The sequence below is a fragment of the Trichechus manatus genome, unplaced genomic scaffold (genome assembly GCF_000243295.1).
Source record: "Trichechus manatus latirostris isolate Lorelei unplaced genomic scaffold, TriManLat1.0 scaffold00003, whole genome shotgun sequence".
Lineage (NCBI taxonomy): Eukaryota > Metazoa > Chordata > Mammalia > Sirenia > Trichechidae > Trichechus > Trichechus manatus.
The window spans coordinates 22970905-22985148 of record NW_004443939.1 but is presented as its reverse complement, the minus strand read 5'-3'; the positions used below and the strand labels follow the sequence as shown (position 1 = coordinate 22985148).

The window sequence follows — 14244 nt, the reverse complement described above, 5'->3', positions numbered from 1 at the left end:
AGACAGCTGGAGAAGAGCTGCCACCTCAGAGTCGACCTTAATGACGTGGACAGAGTCAAGCTTTCCAGACGTTCATTTGTTGGTGTGGCACCACTCAAAATGAGAAGAAACAGCTGCAAACATCCATTAATAATCAGAATGTGGAATGTACAAAGTATGACTCTAGGAAAATTGGAAATCATGAAAAATGAAATGGAATGTATAAACATCAATATTCTAGGCATCAGTGACCATTTTGAATTGGATAATCATATGGTCTTCTATGCTGGCAAAGACAAATTGAAGAGCAATGGCGTAGCATTCATCGTCAAAAAGAACATTTCAAGATCTATTCCAAAGTACAACTCTCTCAGTGATAGGATAATATCCATACACCTACAAGGAAGACCAGTTAATACGACTATTATTCAAACTTATGCACCAACCACTAAGGCCAAAGATGAAGAAACTGAAGATTTTTACCAACTTCTGCAGTCTGAAATTGACCAAAAATGCAATCAAGATGTGTTGATAATTACTGGTGATTGGAATGCAAAAGTTGGAAACAAAGAGGAAGGATCAGTAGTTGGAAAATATGGCCTTGGTGATAGAAATGATGCTGGAGATCACATGATAGAATTTTGCAAGATCAATGACTTCTTCATTGCAAATACCTTTTTTCACCAGCATAAACGGTGACTGTACAGGGGGACCTCACCAGATGGAATACACAGAAATTAAATCAACTACATCTGTGGAAGAAGATGATGGAAAAGCTCAATATTATCAGTCAGAATAAGGCCAGGGGCTGACTGTGGAACAGACCATCAATTGCTCATATGTAAGTTCAAGCTGAAACTGAAGAAATTTAGAACAAGTCCATGAGAGCCAAAGTATGACCTTGAGTATATCCCACCTGAATTTAGAGACCATCTCAAGAATAGATTTGACACGTTGAACACTAGTGACCGAAGACCAGGCGAGTTATGGAATGACATCAAGGACATTATAAGAAAGCAAGACGTCATTAAAAAGACAGGAAAGAAAGAAAATACCAAAATGGATGTCAAAAGAGACTCTGAAACTTGCTCTTGAATGTTAAGTAGCTAAAGCAAAAGGAAGAAATTAGATAAAGTAAAAGAACTGAACAGAAGATTTCAAAGGGCAGCTCGAGAAGACAAAGTAAAATATTATGATGACGTGTACAAAGAGCTGGAGATAGAAAACCAAATGGGAAGAACATGTTCGGCATTTCTCAATCTGAAAGAACTAAAGAAAAATTCAAGCCTCCAGTTGCAGTATTGAAGGACTCTATGGGGAAAATATTCAACGATGGAGGAAGCATCAAAAGAAGATAGAAGGAATACACAGAGTCATTATACCAAAAAGAATTGGTTAATGTTCAGCCATTTCAAGAGGTAGCATATGATCAGGAGCCAATGGTACTGAAGGAAGAAGTCCAAGCTGCACTGAAGGCACTGGCAAAAAACAAGGCTCCAGGAATTGACAGAATATCAGTTGAGATGTTTCAGCAAACAGATGCAGCACTGCAAGTGCTCACTCGTCTATGCCAAGAAATTTGGAAGACAGCTACCTGGCCAACTGACTGGAAAAGATCCATATTAATGGCTATTCCCAAGAAGGTGATCCAACCGAATGCAGAAATTATCAAACAATATCATTAATATCACATGCAAGTAAAATTTTGCTGAAGATCTTTCAAAAGTGGCTGCAGCAGTGTAACGACAGGGAACTACCAGAAATTTAGGCTGGGTTCAGAAGAGGGTGTGGAATCAAGTATATCATTGCTGATGTCAGATGGATCCTGGCTGAAAGCAGAGAATACCAGAAGGATGTTTACCTGTGTTTTATTGACTATGCAAAGGCATTTGACTTGGTGGATCATAACAAATTATGGATAACATTGTGAAGAATGAGAATTCCGGAACACTTAATTGTGCTCATGAGGAACCTGTGTGTAGATCAAGAGACAGTAGTTTGGACAGAACAAGGGGATACTGTGTGACTTAAAGTCAGGAAAGGTGTGTGTCAGGGTTGTATCCTTTCACCATACCTATTCAATCTGTACGCTGAGCAAATAATCAGCGAAGCTGGACTGTATGAAGAAAAACAGGGTATCAGGATTGGAGGAAGCCTCATTAACAACCTGCATTATGCAGATGATATAACTTGCTTGCTGAAAGTGAAGAGAACTTGAAGCACTTACTGATGAAGGTCAAAGACCACAGCCTTCAGTATGGATTACACTGCAACATAAAGAAAATAAAAATCCTCACAACTGGACCAATAAGCAGCATCATGATAAATGGAGAAAAGATTGAAGTTGTCAAGGATTTCATTTTACTTGGATTCACAATCATTGCCTCTGGAAGCAGCAGCAGGAAATCAAAAGACACATTTCATGGGGCAAATCTGCTGCAAAAGACCTCTTTAAAATGTTGAAAAGCAAAGATGTCACCTTGAAGACTAAGGTGCGCCTGACCCAGCCATGGTGTATTCAATCACATCATATGCATGTGAAAGCTGGACAATGAATAAGGAAGACCGAAGAAGAATTGATGCCTTTGAATTCTGGTGTTGGCAAAGAATATTGAATATACCATGGGCTGCCAAAAGAACGAACAAATTTGTCTTGGAAGAAGTACAACCAGAATGCTCCTTAGAAGCAAGGATGGTGAGACTGCATTTTCCATACTTCGGACATGTTGTCAGGAGGGATCAGTCCCTGGAGAAGGACATCATGCTTGGTAAAGTAGAGGGTCAGCAGAAAAGAGGAAGACCCTCAACCAGATGGATTGACACAGTAGCTGCGACAATGAGCTCAAGCATAACAAGAATTGTGAGGATGGTGCAGGACCAGACAGTGTTAAGTTCTGTGGTATATAGGGTCGCTATGAGTTAGAACTGATTCAATGGCACCTAACAACAACAGCAATGTTTTTGAGTCATCCATTTGTAGCATCTATCAGTAGACAGTCCCTTTCTATATTGCTGCATATGCTGCATTATATGAATATACCACATTTTATTTATTCCTTCAACAGTTGATAGACAATTGTATTTTTCCAGCTTGGGACTATTATGAATAAAACTGCTATTAACATTCAAATACAAGTCTTTTTTGTAGACATATGTTTTCATTTCTCTTGAGTAGATTCCTAGTAGTGGATTTGCTGGGTCGTAAGATAAGTTTATGTTTAATTTCTTAAGGAATTGCCCAAGTGTTTTATAAAGTGGCTATACCATTTTACATTCTCACTACCAGTGATGAGGGTTCCAGTTTTTGCATATCCTCACAACTTTTGGAATTGTCTGTCTGTTACATAGTAACTGTGTAATGGTATCTTACTCAGGTTTTAATTTGCTAGAGACTGGTGAAGTTGAGTATCTTTTCATGTGTTAATTAACCATTCATATGTCTTCTTTGGTCAAAATCTATTCAAATCTTTGGTCCATTTTAAAATTGGATTATTTGTCTTCTTACTGAGTTTTCAGCGTTCTTTATATATTCTGGATACAAGTCGTTTATCAGAAAAATTATTTGCGAATTTCTTTCCCAGTTGGTGACTTGTTTTTTGTTTTCTTAACAGTGTCGTTTGAAGTGTGAGGGACCTAAACTTAATACAGCCCAATTTATCATTTATTCTATGAATCATCTTTTGATGTTGTATCTAAGAACTCTTTACCTAACTCAAGGTCATGAAGATGTTCTCTTAAGTTTTTTTCTAGAAGATTTAAACTTTTAGCTCTTACATGAGGTCTATTATTCATTTTGCGTTAATTTTCTGGTTTAGTGTGAGGTAAGAGTCTTAAGTTCTTTTTTTTTTTTTTTTTATTCATATAGGTATTCAGTTGTCCAAGGACCATTTGTTGAAGACTATCCTTTTCTCATAAATTGTCTTGGCACTTTTGTAAAAAAAATTACCCATAAATGCACAGGTTTATTTCTGGACTTTAAATTTGGTTACATTGATTTAAATGCCCATTATTGTGCTAACACCATTCTATTTTGATTACTTTAACTTGATAGTAAGTTTTAAAATCAGGTAGTATAAGTTCTCCAATTTTCTTTTCTTTGGGGTCCTTCACATTTCCATATAAATTTTAGGACCAGATTGTCAATTTCTATAAAAACAAACGAACCTGTGATAGGGATTGTGTTAAATTTATAGATCAATTTGGGGAGAATTGTCATTTTAACAATGTTAAGTCTTCTGATACATGAACATGGGATATGGCTACATTTATTTAGGTCTTCTTTAGTTTTTCTTGGCAATGTTATTGTAGTTTGCAGACTACAAGTCTTGCACTTCTTTTATTAAATTTATTCTTAAGTATTTCATTCTCAATTAATTTCAGGTTGTTCATTACTATAACACAGAAATAAAGTTGCCTTTTGTATATTGATCATATATACTGAAAACTTGCTAAAATCATTTATTAATTTTAGTTGGTTTTGGGTGTGTGTGTGTGTGTTTTTATGTCATTTGAAAATAAAGACAGTTATATCTTTTTCCCCAATGTGAATTGGATGGATACCTTCCACCCTCCCTTTCTCCCTTCTTTCTTTTCTTTCCTCCCTCCTTCTCTCTCTCCCTCCCTTTCCTTCTTGCCTTCGTCCCTCTCTCCCTCCCTCCCTTCCTTCCTTCCAGAATGACTTATATTTATCTAGTGAAGTACTGGAGGACTTCCTTTAGCATTTCCTGTATGGCAGGTCTTGTAGCCACAGATTCTAGTAGACTTTATTTATCTGTCAATGTCTTTATTTCACCTTTAATTTTGACAGATAATTTTGCTAGATATAGAATTCTTGGTTGACAGTTTTTCTTATAGCACTTTGACTATGTTATTCTGCCTTCTGCCCTCCATTTTTCCTTCAGAGAAATTAGCTGCTTATTTTATTGTTGTTTCCTCATCTATGATGTTTTTCACCTCTTTCTTTGAAGTTTTTCTCTTTATTTTTGAATTTTGACAGTTTGATTATGATGACTAAATGTGAATCTTGTTGCCTTTATCCTGCTTGGGATTTGTTGAGCTTCTTGGATTTTTAGATTAATGTTGTTCCTGAAATTTCAAAGTATTTTTGGTCATTATTTCTTTAAATATTTTTTCTGCCCCTTTATCTCTTCCAACTTTTTCTGGAACTTCCATCATACATATGTTTGTGTGGTTAATGTTCCACAGCTCTCCAAGGCTCTGATTATTTTTCTTCTTTTTTTTTTTTTTTCCTGTTCTTCATATTGTATAATTTCTGTTAATCTATTTTCGAGCTCATTGATTCTTATGCCATTTCAGATCTTCTGCTGAGCTGCATTTGCAATATTTACTGTAGTTATTGTTTTCAACTCTAGAATTTATGTTTGGTTCTTTTTAATAATTTTTATTTACTTATTGAGGCTTTGTATTTTTTTGAGTCATTGTCATCATACTTTCCTTTAATTTTTAAGCATATTTTCTTTTGTGCCTTTGAACGCATTTATAATAGCTTCTTTGACGTCTTTGTCTACTAAGTCTAACATCTGGGAACGCTCAGAGAGTTTCTTTGACTGTTTTCCTGAATATAGCTTGCACTTTTCTGCTTCATCCTGTGTCTTCTCATTTTTTGTTGAAAAGTGGACATTTTAGATAATGTATTATCACAACTATAAATTCTGACTATTCTCACCGAAAGTTGTTGTTATTGCTATTAACTTTTTTGGTTTTTTTGTATAGTAACTTATCTGAAATAATTGTGCAATTTATCTTTCCTCCATTCTGGTGAGCAGCCAGTGATGTCCCTGCTCAGATTTTTTGAAATGCTTGTTTTTAATTTTTAAGCTAGCCTTTTGGGGTTGCCCCCGTGTTTGTGCAGTTTAATGGCAAGACAGTGATTTGTCATAGGTTTTTCTCAAGCACCTTGAGCTAGTAAGGCTCCTGCCCTTGCTAGTGGATCTGTTTGTGGGTTCAGGAGTACATTCAAGGTTCAGATAGTTTTCAAGTCTGCCCCAACTTTCACTTTCTGCCAGGCTCTTTTGTTTTCTTTGTGTATAGATGCAAGCTTCCAGTAGGCCAAGGATGTATGAACAGGTTGGGCACTCTCTAATCTCTGATGTGCATGCATGCCACTTGCAGGTAGCTGGAGATATGTAAAGAGCTTATCAAGTACCTCTATGACTGCCTTCTTGCCTGTATCTTTCTGTTAAGTTTCTGGCTATTGCACTGTTATGTTGTTTGCTCTAGTTAGAACTGAAACCTCAGGCTGGTAGAACCTCTGAACTTCCTGGTTAGTTTGCCTTAGAGATTGTTTCTTATTAGTGGTATTCCACTGGCCATGAGTTTTTCTCTTTCTGTTCCAAATCAGGACCCCTCTGGCAGTGAAAAAAAAAAAAAAAAAAAAAAAAAATCCAAACCCATTGCCATTGAGTCAACTCCAACTCACAGCAACCCTATAGGAGGGGGTAGAACTGGCCCATAGGATTTCTAAGGAGTAGCTGGTTGATTTGAACTTCTGGCCTTTGGGTTAGTAGTCCAGCTCTTAATCACCCTGGCGGTGAAGCTTCTGGTTATTCGTGGCCTGCCTTACCTATTAGAACTACTGAGCTGAACTAGTGGCAGGTGTGGTGGATGGGAGTAGCACCTGGCAAGAATGCCACAGACTCCTACCTTTCTTACCTGAAGTTCAGTAATTTTTCATGAATAAGTGCTTTGCAGTTTGTTGTATGTCTTTGGTCCATTTCCAGAGACAAAATTTTTATGGAAGAGAATTTGGTAAACTCTTCAGTCTAGAAGTCTGTTTTATTAATTTTGTCTCTCCTACTAAATTATAACTTCTTGAGAAGGGAGACCCTATTTGATATATTTTTGTTTCTGTTTAGTGCCTGAAAGTGTTACCCACAGTCAGTTAACTATGAATAAATGAAATTTGTAAATAAGTTTATAAAATGTTTTCTAATATTATAAGCTATATACTTTTTAAAACTACTCTGTGATGTGAGTAGGATGAGTTGTTCCCCCTCCATCCCCAATTTATGCACGAGAATTGTGAAATGCAGTGAATTAAATATCTTACCAAGGTGCAATCAGCTGACACATGAAAAACTGGGACGTGGACCAAATCTCCTGATTTCCGATCTATATTCTTTCCACTAATCCATGTGGAAACCATTAAGTCAGGGTTGGAAGGTGTCACTAAATTTTGTTAAATGTAAAATTATAAAATAAATAACAAGAGAGTAAAGGCAGAGGGTATTGATTCTTGTTCAACAAGTTTGAAAAAAAATGAAACAAAGAAATAGAATAATAGCTGCATATACTCTCCAGCTACATGAGTATCAAACAGACAGGCAGTCACATCTATCCACATTTCCTTGGCATACATGTTTCATAGACTAAGTTAGGAAATTATGGGATGTGATGCTGCAGCAGAATGGGTCATATTACATGAGTGTAGGATTCAGCTTTCTCTAATGAAAGCGGTCTAACCAGCTTTCTAGTCACCGCTTAAAGAGTCCATATATCATTAAGACAAGTGGAATTTTAAATCTGTTGTGTCTTAGTTTCCCCAGACTTTAGCTTTTTCAGTTTTCTCTTTCCTAGTGTTTTTAATTTCACATCATAAATACTAATATATAAATGGCAGAATTTCCTGTTCAAGACGTCTATTCCTTAGAACAATTTGCATCTGATTTAGATGTCTTCTCTTTTAGGGGAATAATGTGGCATACACATAGTGTTTCTAGATTACTGTGAAAGAAATAAGTTAAAATGGTATTCATTAAATAGTTATTGGCAGCCTCCTATGCCAGTCCTGGGATCTGGGGAAACAGAGATCAGTAAGACCAACCTCAGCTCTTTTTCAATGATTTCACAGATAGGCAGGGCAGCAAACATCTAGATCAGAGTTTCACAAAATGTTGTCCTCAGATCAGCAGCCTCAGCATCACCTGGCAACTTATTAGAAATGCAGATTCTTAGGCCCTACCAAGAGGTGAGTAGTTCAAAATCACCAGTGTCTCCATGGGAGAAAAGACTTGGGAATCTGCTGCCATAGTTTAGCCTGGGAAACCTTACGGGACAGTTCTACTCTGTCACATAGGGTCACTATTAGTCAGAATTGATTCAACAGCACACAACAACAACCCCAGACCTATTTAATCAGAAGTTCTGGAATGAGGCCCAGAAATCTGTATTTTTAACAAGCCTCATGGGTGATTCTGATGAACACTAACGTTTGAGAACCACTGGTCTAGTCATGGTACAGTAAAACCGGTTAAAGCTGGAATCTGTGCAAGGCAAAAACCTGTCAGAGAAGGAAAGCTAAAATATTTCCACTAATACAAAGTGATAGAAAAGTGGTAAGACTGCACCCTGTCAAAAGTGGAAAACTTGCGAGACCCTGAAAAACAAGACAGTCCCATCGAGTTTCAGCTCTCACAGGTTCCACTGTATAATATATCAGAACAAATGCAACAACAGGAATTGTATACATAAGTCAGAGGTGAAAATTATTAACTGTATTATTGTTAAAAGTGAAATGGTTCAGGGAGGGTTGTTTGTAGGAAGTGACATTAGAAGTGTTCATGAGAGGCAGGTTGCTGAGTCTCTCTGTATAATAAAGCTTCTCAGATTTAGAGTTTGGGATCTTTAGGGTGGGGACTCTTCAGAGCATTATAAACACTTGGAATGTTAAAGTATTAATTGTAGGCAGTGGCTTTTAATTTATTGATGGGACTTTTGGGTGGGTGGGAGAGGAAGAAGAGTCTCAAATCCAAACAACTGAGTATGATTTGAAGATGCAATAATTCTGCCTCTCCCGTATATGCATTATGAAGTGTCAAGTTGCAACTAAAAACACAAATTTATTTAAAAGCATTTCTGAGCTCATAGTAACCTTTTGTATTATATACTTTATCAATAAATACCTTATCAATAGTTAGGGACACAGAATCTAAAGTTAGAGATGTTTGGATTCAAATCCTAACTTTCCCACTTACCGTATGATCTTGGGTAAATTAGTGAACTTCTTTAAGCCCACTTCGTTACCTGTTGTCATCAAATCAATTCCTACTATAGCGACCCTATAGGACAGAGTAGAACAGAATTCTACTGCCCCATAGGGTTTCCAAGACTGTAAATCTTTATGGAAGCAGACTGCCACATCTTGCTCCCATGGAGCCGCTGGCGGGTTCAAACTGCCAACCTTTCATGAACAGCCAGCCACTTAACCACTGCGCCATCAAGGCTCCCTATCTGGACACTAGGGATAATAATTGAGAAATAGTACCCCCAAGATAATCAGGCACAATGCCTGTCTGTGTTCATATAATGTTAGGTATTATTATTTTATTACAAATCCAAGAGTTTATATTACAAATATAAAAATTTGGAGTATTTATTGCACCTAAAACTCATAGAATTTTTTTTTTAGTTTAATTTCATTTTTGGTGAAAATATACACAGCAAAACCTGCTCCCATTCCACATTTCTAGACATAATGACCAGTGACATTGGTTAAGTTCTTCACATTGTTATCAACTGGAAAGTAATTTTATGATTAAAAATTGTTCTCAGGAAGTTATCTAGAGCATAAGATTGTACTCATCTAATAGGAAAATGTGATTAAGAACATGTTAGTCTAAAGTCAGTAGCTTTCACTAATTATTTCTTTTTTAATTCCAGAGACCTTTCAATTTATTTCCAAAAGGCACCATGGTTTCCCCTTCAGTCTCACCTTTTTCCTGAATGGAATACAGGTGAACAGATTAAGCTCCTGCTGTGAATATAAGCATCGGAAAGGTTCCAGACTTGGAGGCAAACGTGGCTACTTTGGGTTTGTGTGTGTTGAGAGATCATCTCCCTGCTACAAGTATGGAAATAAATGTCCTTTGGTAGAGGACAACTTTGCTAAGTGTTTCTTCTTATGCTTTTACTGATGCATTTCACTGCACAATTTGCTAGGAGAGATATCAGTGTAGATGAGCCTAAAATATATGTTAAAGGCTGTTTATTAGAACCCTGAGTGTTGTATTTGAAAATATAAGACATAAATCTATAAATCATATTCCCAGATGCATTACATAACAGGGATAAAAGCTGGCGGTGTTTCAAATTCTGTTTTTATCTCTCCCTTTTCCCATAACACTTTAACTTCTGTTTCTGAATGAAAGGAGAAAAAAAGCATTTTTTTCTCATCCTCTTCGTAACTGGTTCTGAGCTAAGTCCTGAAGTATATGCCAAGCATATGACTTGTATAAACCAAAACCAAACCCACTGCCGTCGACTCGATTCTGACCCATACCGACCCTATAGGACATAGTAAAACTGCTCCATAGGGTTTCCAAGGAGCTGCTGGTGGATTTGAACTGCCAACCTTTTGGTTAGCAGCCGTATCACTTAACCACTGCACCACCATGGCTCCATATGACTTGCATAGTTGGATATTATAGGTTATGCATATTAGAAGTGTGTCTGTATTATAGTGTGACCCAATTTTCATTCTCATGCCCCTAATTTCAGTCTCAGGCATAACAAAATACTTGAAAAAATGTCAGTTCTGACTGTCATTTATCAGCTTTCATGTTGATCACTCAGGTTGAAGTTAGATTTGCTTGCTTTGCACTTTTTTTTTTCTATAAATACTTATGGGGAATTGACTATGTGCCAAGCTGGGGCATGACAGTGAACTAACCAAACCTTTGCCTCCACAGAGCCCAGTGTGATGGGGGAAGGGCAAATGACATAAAAATAAACTAATATATGTCTGTCAGTAATAATGCTATGAATAAAAAACAGGGTAAGGGAGATATAGAGATGAGAAGGTGACAAGGTTTCAGAAGTGAGTGTTATTTTTTGTCGGTTGGTTAGGGAAGGCTTTGCTGATAAGGTGTCTTTAGAGCAAAAACATGAAATAAACAAAACAAGATTCTTCCTTCGGTAGCTTTTCAGGCAGAGGAAAAACACATACAAAGGGTCTGAGGTAGGGGTGTGCTTGATATGCCTAAATTAATGTGGCCAGAGGAAAAGAGAGGAATGGAAAAATAATGAGTTGAGATCAGAGAGCCAGTGAGGCCAGGCCACATAGGGTCTCAATATCACTGCAAGGACATTGACTTTTATTCTAAGTGGGATGGGCCTCCAGTGAGGATTTTGAGCAGTGAACGGTCATGGTCTGAATATAGGTCCTATATTCCGACTCGAAGACACCTAGCAACAACTATAATTTCATATTAGATGGAGATGCTGAGTCGGCAGTTGGATATACAGATCTGGGGTCATGGGAGAGATCTATACTACAGGCATAAATTCAAGAGTGGGTTACATATAGATGCTACTTAAAGCCATACGATTGGATGAGATCACTTAAGAATTGAATGTAGATAGAGAAGATGGTCTGAGTAAAGAGCTCTGGGTCATTCCAGTTCAGAGGTGAGCAAGATAAAGAAAAACCAACAAAGAGACTAAGAAGAAAAACCAGTGATTAGAAGGAGAACCCAGAAAATGTGTTGTCCCAGAAAAGAACAAAATGTTTGAAGAATAAAGATGCGAATAACCTGGTCAACTGTGTGGATAGGCTAAGTAAAATGAAGACTGAAGTTTAAACATGATTTGATAATATGTTGGTCTTTAGTTATCTTGGCACAAGTTGTAGCATTGAAGCAGTAAGGATGAAAGTTTGGTTGGAATAGGCTTTAGAGAAAATCTAAGGCCAGAGAATATAGGTAATTCTTTCTAAAGAATTTTGCTATAAAGAATGGAGATGGGGTAATAGCCAGGAGGAAGAATGTGGGAGTCAAGGGAGGCTTTTTATTTTTTTAAGATGGGAGATATTATAATATGTTTATATGCTGATAGGATTGATCCCCTAGAGGAGAAAAAATTGATGAAGCATATTATAGAGAAGGAAATTGTTAGAGCAAAATCTAGGGCTCGAGTGGAGGTGTTGCCTTAATAAGAGAAACATTCTTCTACAGTGACAGGAGGAAAGATGGAGTACAGGGGAAGAGAGAGAAGTAGGTTGGTGGATGTGCTGGCAAGTTCTCTGCTGACTTTCATTTTCTCAGTCAAACAGGAAGCACATTTATCAGCTGAGGTTAAGGCGGAGGGAGCAGGGGTTGGAGGCTTAGGAGATAAGAGAGATTTGACGCAATCCATATAGTGGGAGAGTGACTGGCCTAGGACAATATACTAGGAGTTCCCAACTGTTATTTAGGGCCCAACCTGAAGCTGCTTTTTTGTCCTAACCCAAATATGACCACTCTGTATTTGTGGGCAAGTCATTTAATTCTCAGTAGATCTAATGAACTTATATGCAATCATTCATGTACAAATACATTCCATTCGTTGGAAATTTCTGTATAAATCCAAGCTGCAATTTTTTAGTGCTTAACACTTTCTATGGAGGGTTAGTAAGCTGTACCACAATCTGATTGATGACATCCTCTCTCCTGTTCAACAGTTCAAAGGCTCTGTACGGTTCTTCCTATAATTTTAACATGTCTTGGTCTCCTCTAGTTTCTTTCCTCAACTGTTTCAAATAATCATAACAAAAGGGTTGTGATATTAAAGAATAAGACCCATTGCCCTCGACTAAAACGCACAGTTCTCACAGGACAGTGGCTTTCCATTTTTTCTTAGCTTCATAACCATTTCTTCAAATGAAATCTATCAATACCCAAAGCAGGTAGGATAGTGTAATGTCATTTGATATTTCCCTGTTTCAGATCAGGTAAGACTCAAATAATACTAGTTCAGGTGAAGCAGGGATGGATGAATGAGTGCTAGAGCTTTGCTTGTTTGACCCTAATCTGCTTGACTCTACTCTGGTTATTCCAGAAGCACTAGAACTGTAGAACTCCAGTTTGAGAATTACCCCTAAGGAGATTGATAACATTTATAATATTGTACAATCTTTGCTTTGTCACATATATAATAATACCTGTAAACCTTTACAGAAGTAGACTGCTACATCTTTCTCCTGTGGAGTGGCTGGTGGGTTCGAACCGCCGACCGTTTGCTTAGCAGCTGAGTGCATTAACCATAGTGCCACCAGGGTTCCTTTTATCTTAAGGGATGTATACTAATTCCTCCAGTTTGTTCAAAATAAAATTAATTGTAATTCATTCTAAAAAATACTGGTTTCTGGAACTTTTGAGAAGAGTGGTAAAATAAAACGATAGGGGATTCTATTTATAAAAATGATTCAAAATTACCTGTTTAAGGTCCTGAGAAAACAAGAAAAAATCAGCAGTAATCACTTCCAAAGTGTGGAGGTCCCATAATTGTCTCATCCTTCAATCATGGGAACTGTTTGAAGCGGCATGATAGTTATTTTCAATTGCTGGAGTGAAACACGAGAAGAAGAATTGCCTAACCCAGTAGAATGCAGACGGTTTTGAGCAGAATCAACACCTCAAATTATACTCAGAAGTCAAATAGGTAGTCAGTGACGAGGAGAACACAGATGTTCCTCACTTTGTTTGTCCAATTCCCTTAAGCAGATGGGCAATAAAAAGTCTGTGCATGCAATAGGGAGGCATCAAAGCCTCTACACAGTCACAACATAAACTAAAAGGAACAGCATATCACAGGCTCCAAATCGATGGATTTGGTGTTGCCATTGATAAGGGAAGAACAGCTTGAACAGAAGGCAATGCTAGTAATCATATTCTGTGAAGATTCATGACACTTTTATTCCAAGGAAAGCAATGTGCTAAGTATATCATCATTAAAGTCAAGAAATATTTATCATGCTTAGCATGGGGTGAGGTAAGCGTATTCTTATTATCTCATTTTTTACAGCCTGATAGTTACTTTGAGTGCAAATCCTTTTATCTTTATTTTATTGGGAGATATTGAAAAGAAAAGTGATCTAAGTAAGTTCTCATATTTGCTTGTTGGGAGAATTAATTAAGATCAATTGCTATGCTGTTTCTAGACTGGGGATGGCTGAAATTCAGAAGAATCTCCAGGTTAAGATATTGCCATTGGATTTGATTCACATTTCAGCAATTTTCAGATTTTTTTTTTATTGTACTTCAGGTGAAGGCTTACAGAACAAATAGTTTTTCATAAAACAGTAGTACACATATTGTTTTATGACATTGGTTAACAACCCCACAACATGTTAACCCTCTAACTTCTCAACCTTTTTTTTTTTTGGTGAAAATACACATAGCCAAAGCTACACCATTTCAAAAATTTCTACATGCACAGTTCAGTGACATTGACTACGCTCTTCCAATTGTGCTGTTATTCTCACTTAAGATG

General features: G+C 37.1%; 1 protein-coding gene across 1 annotated transcript in view; it reads left to right on the top strand.

The window, feature by feature from the left end:
• Nucleotides 1–14244, top strand: part of ERICH3 (glutamate rich 3) — a 117248-nt gene that overhangs the window by 50944 nt on the left and 52060 nt on the right. The window contains 1 exon segment of the mRNA XM_004369136.1: nt 9658–9844. Coding sequence (XP_004369193.1) covers nt 9658–9844 — 187 coding nt within the window.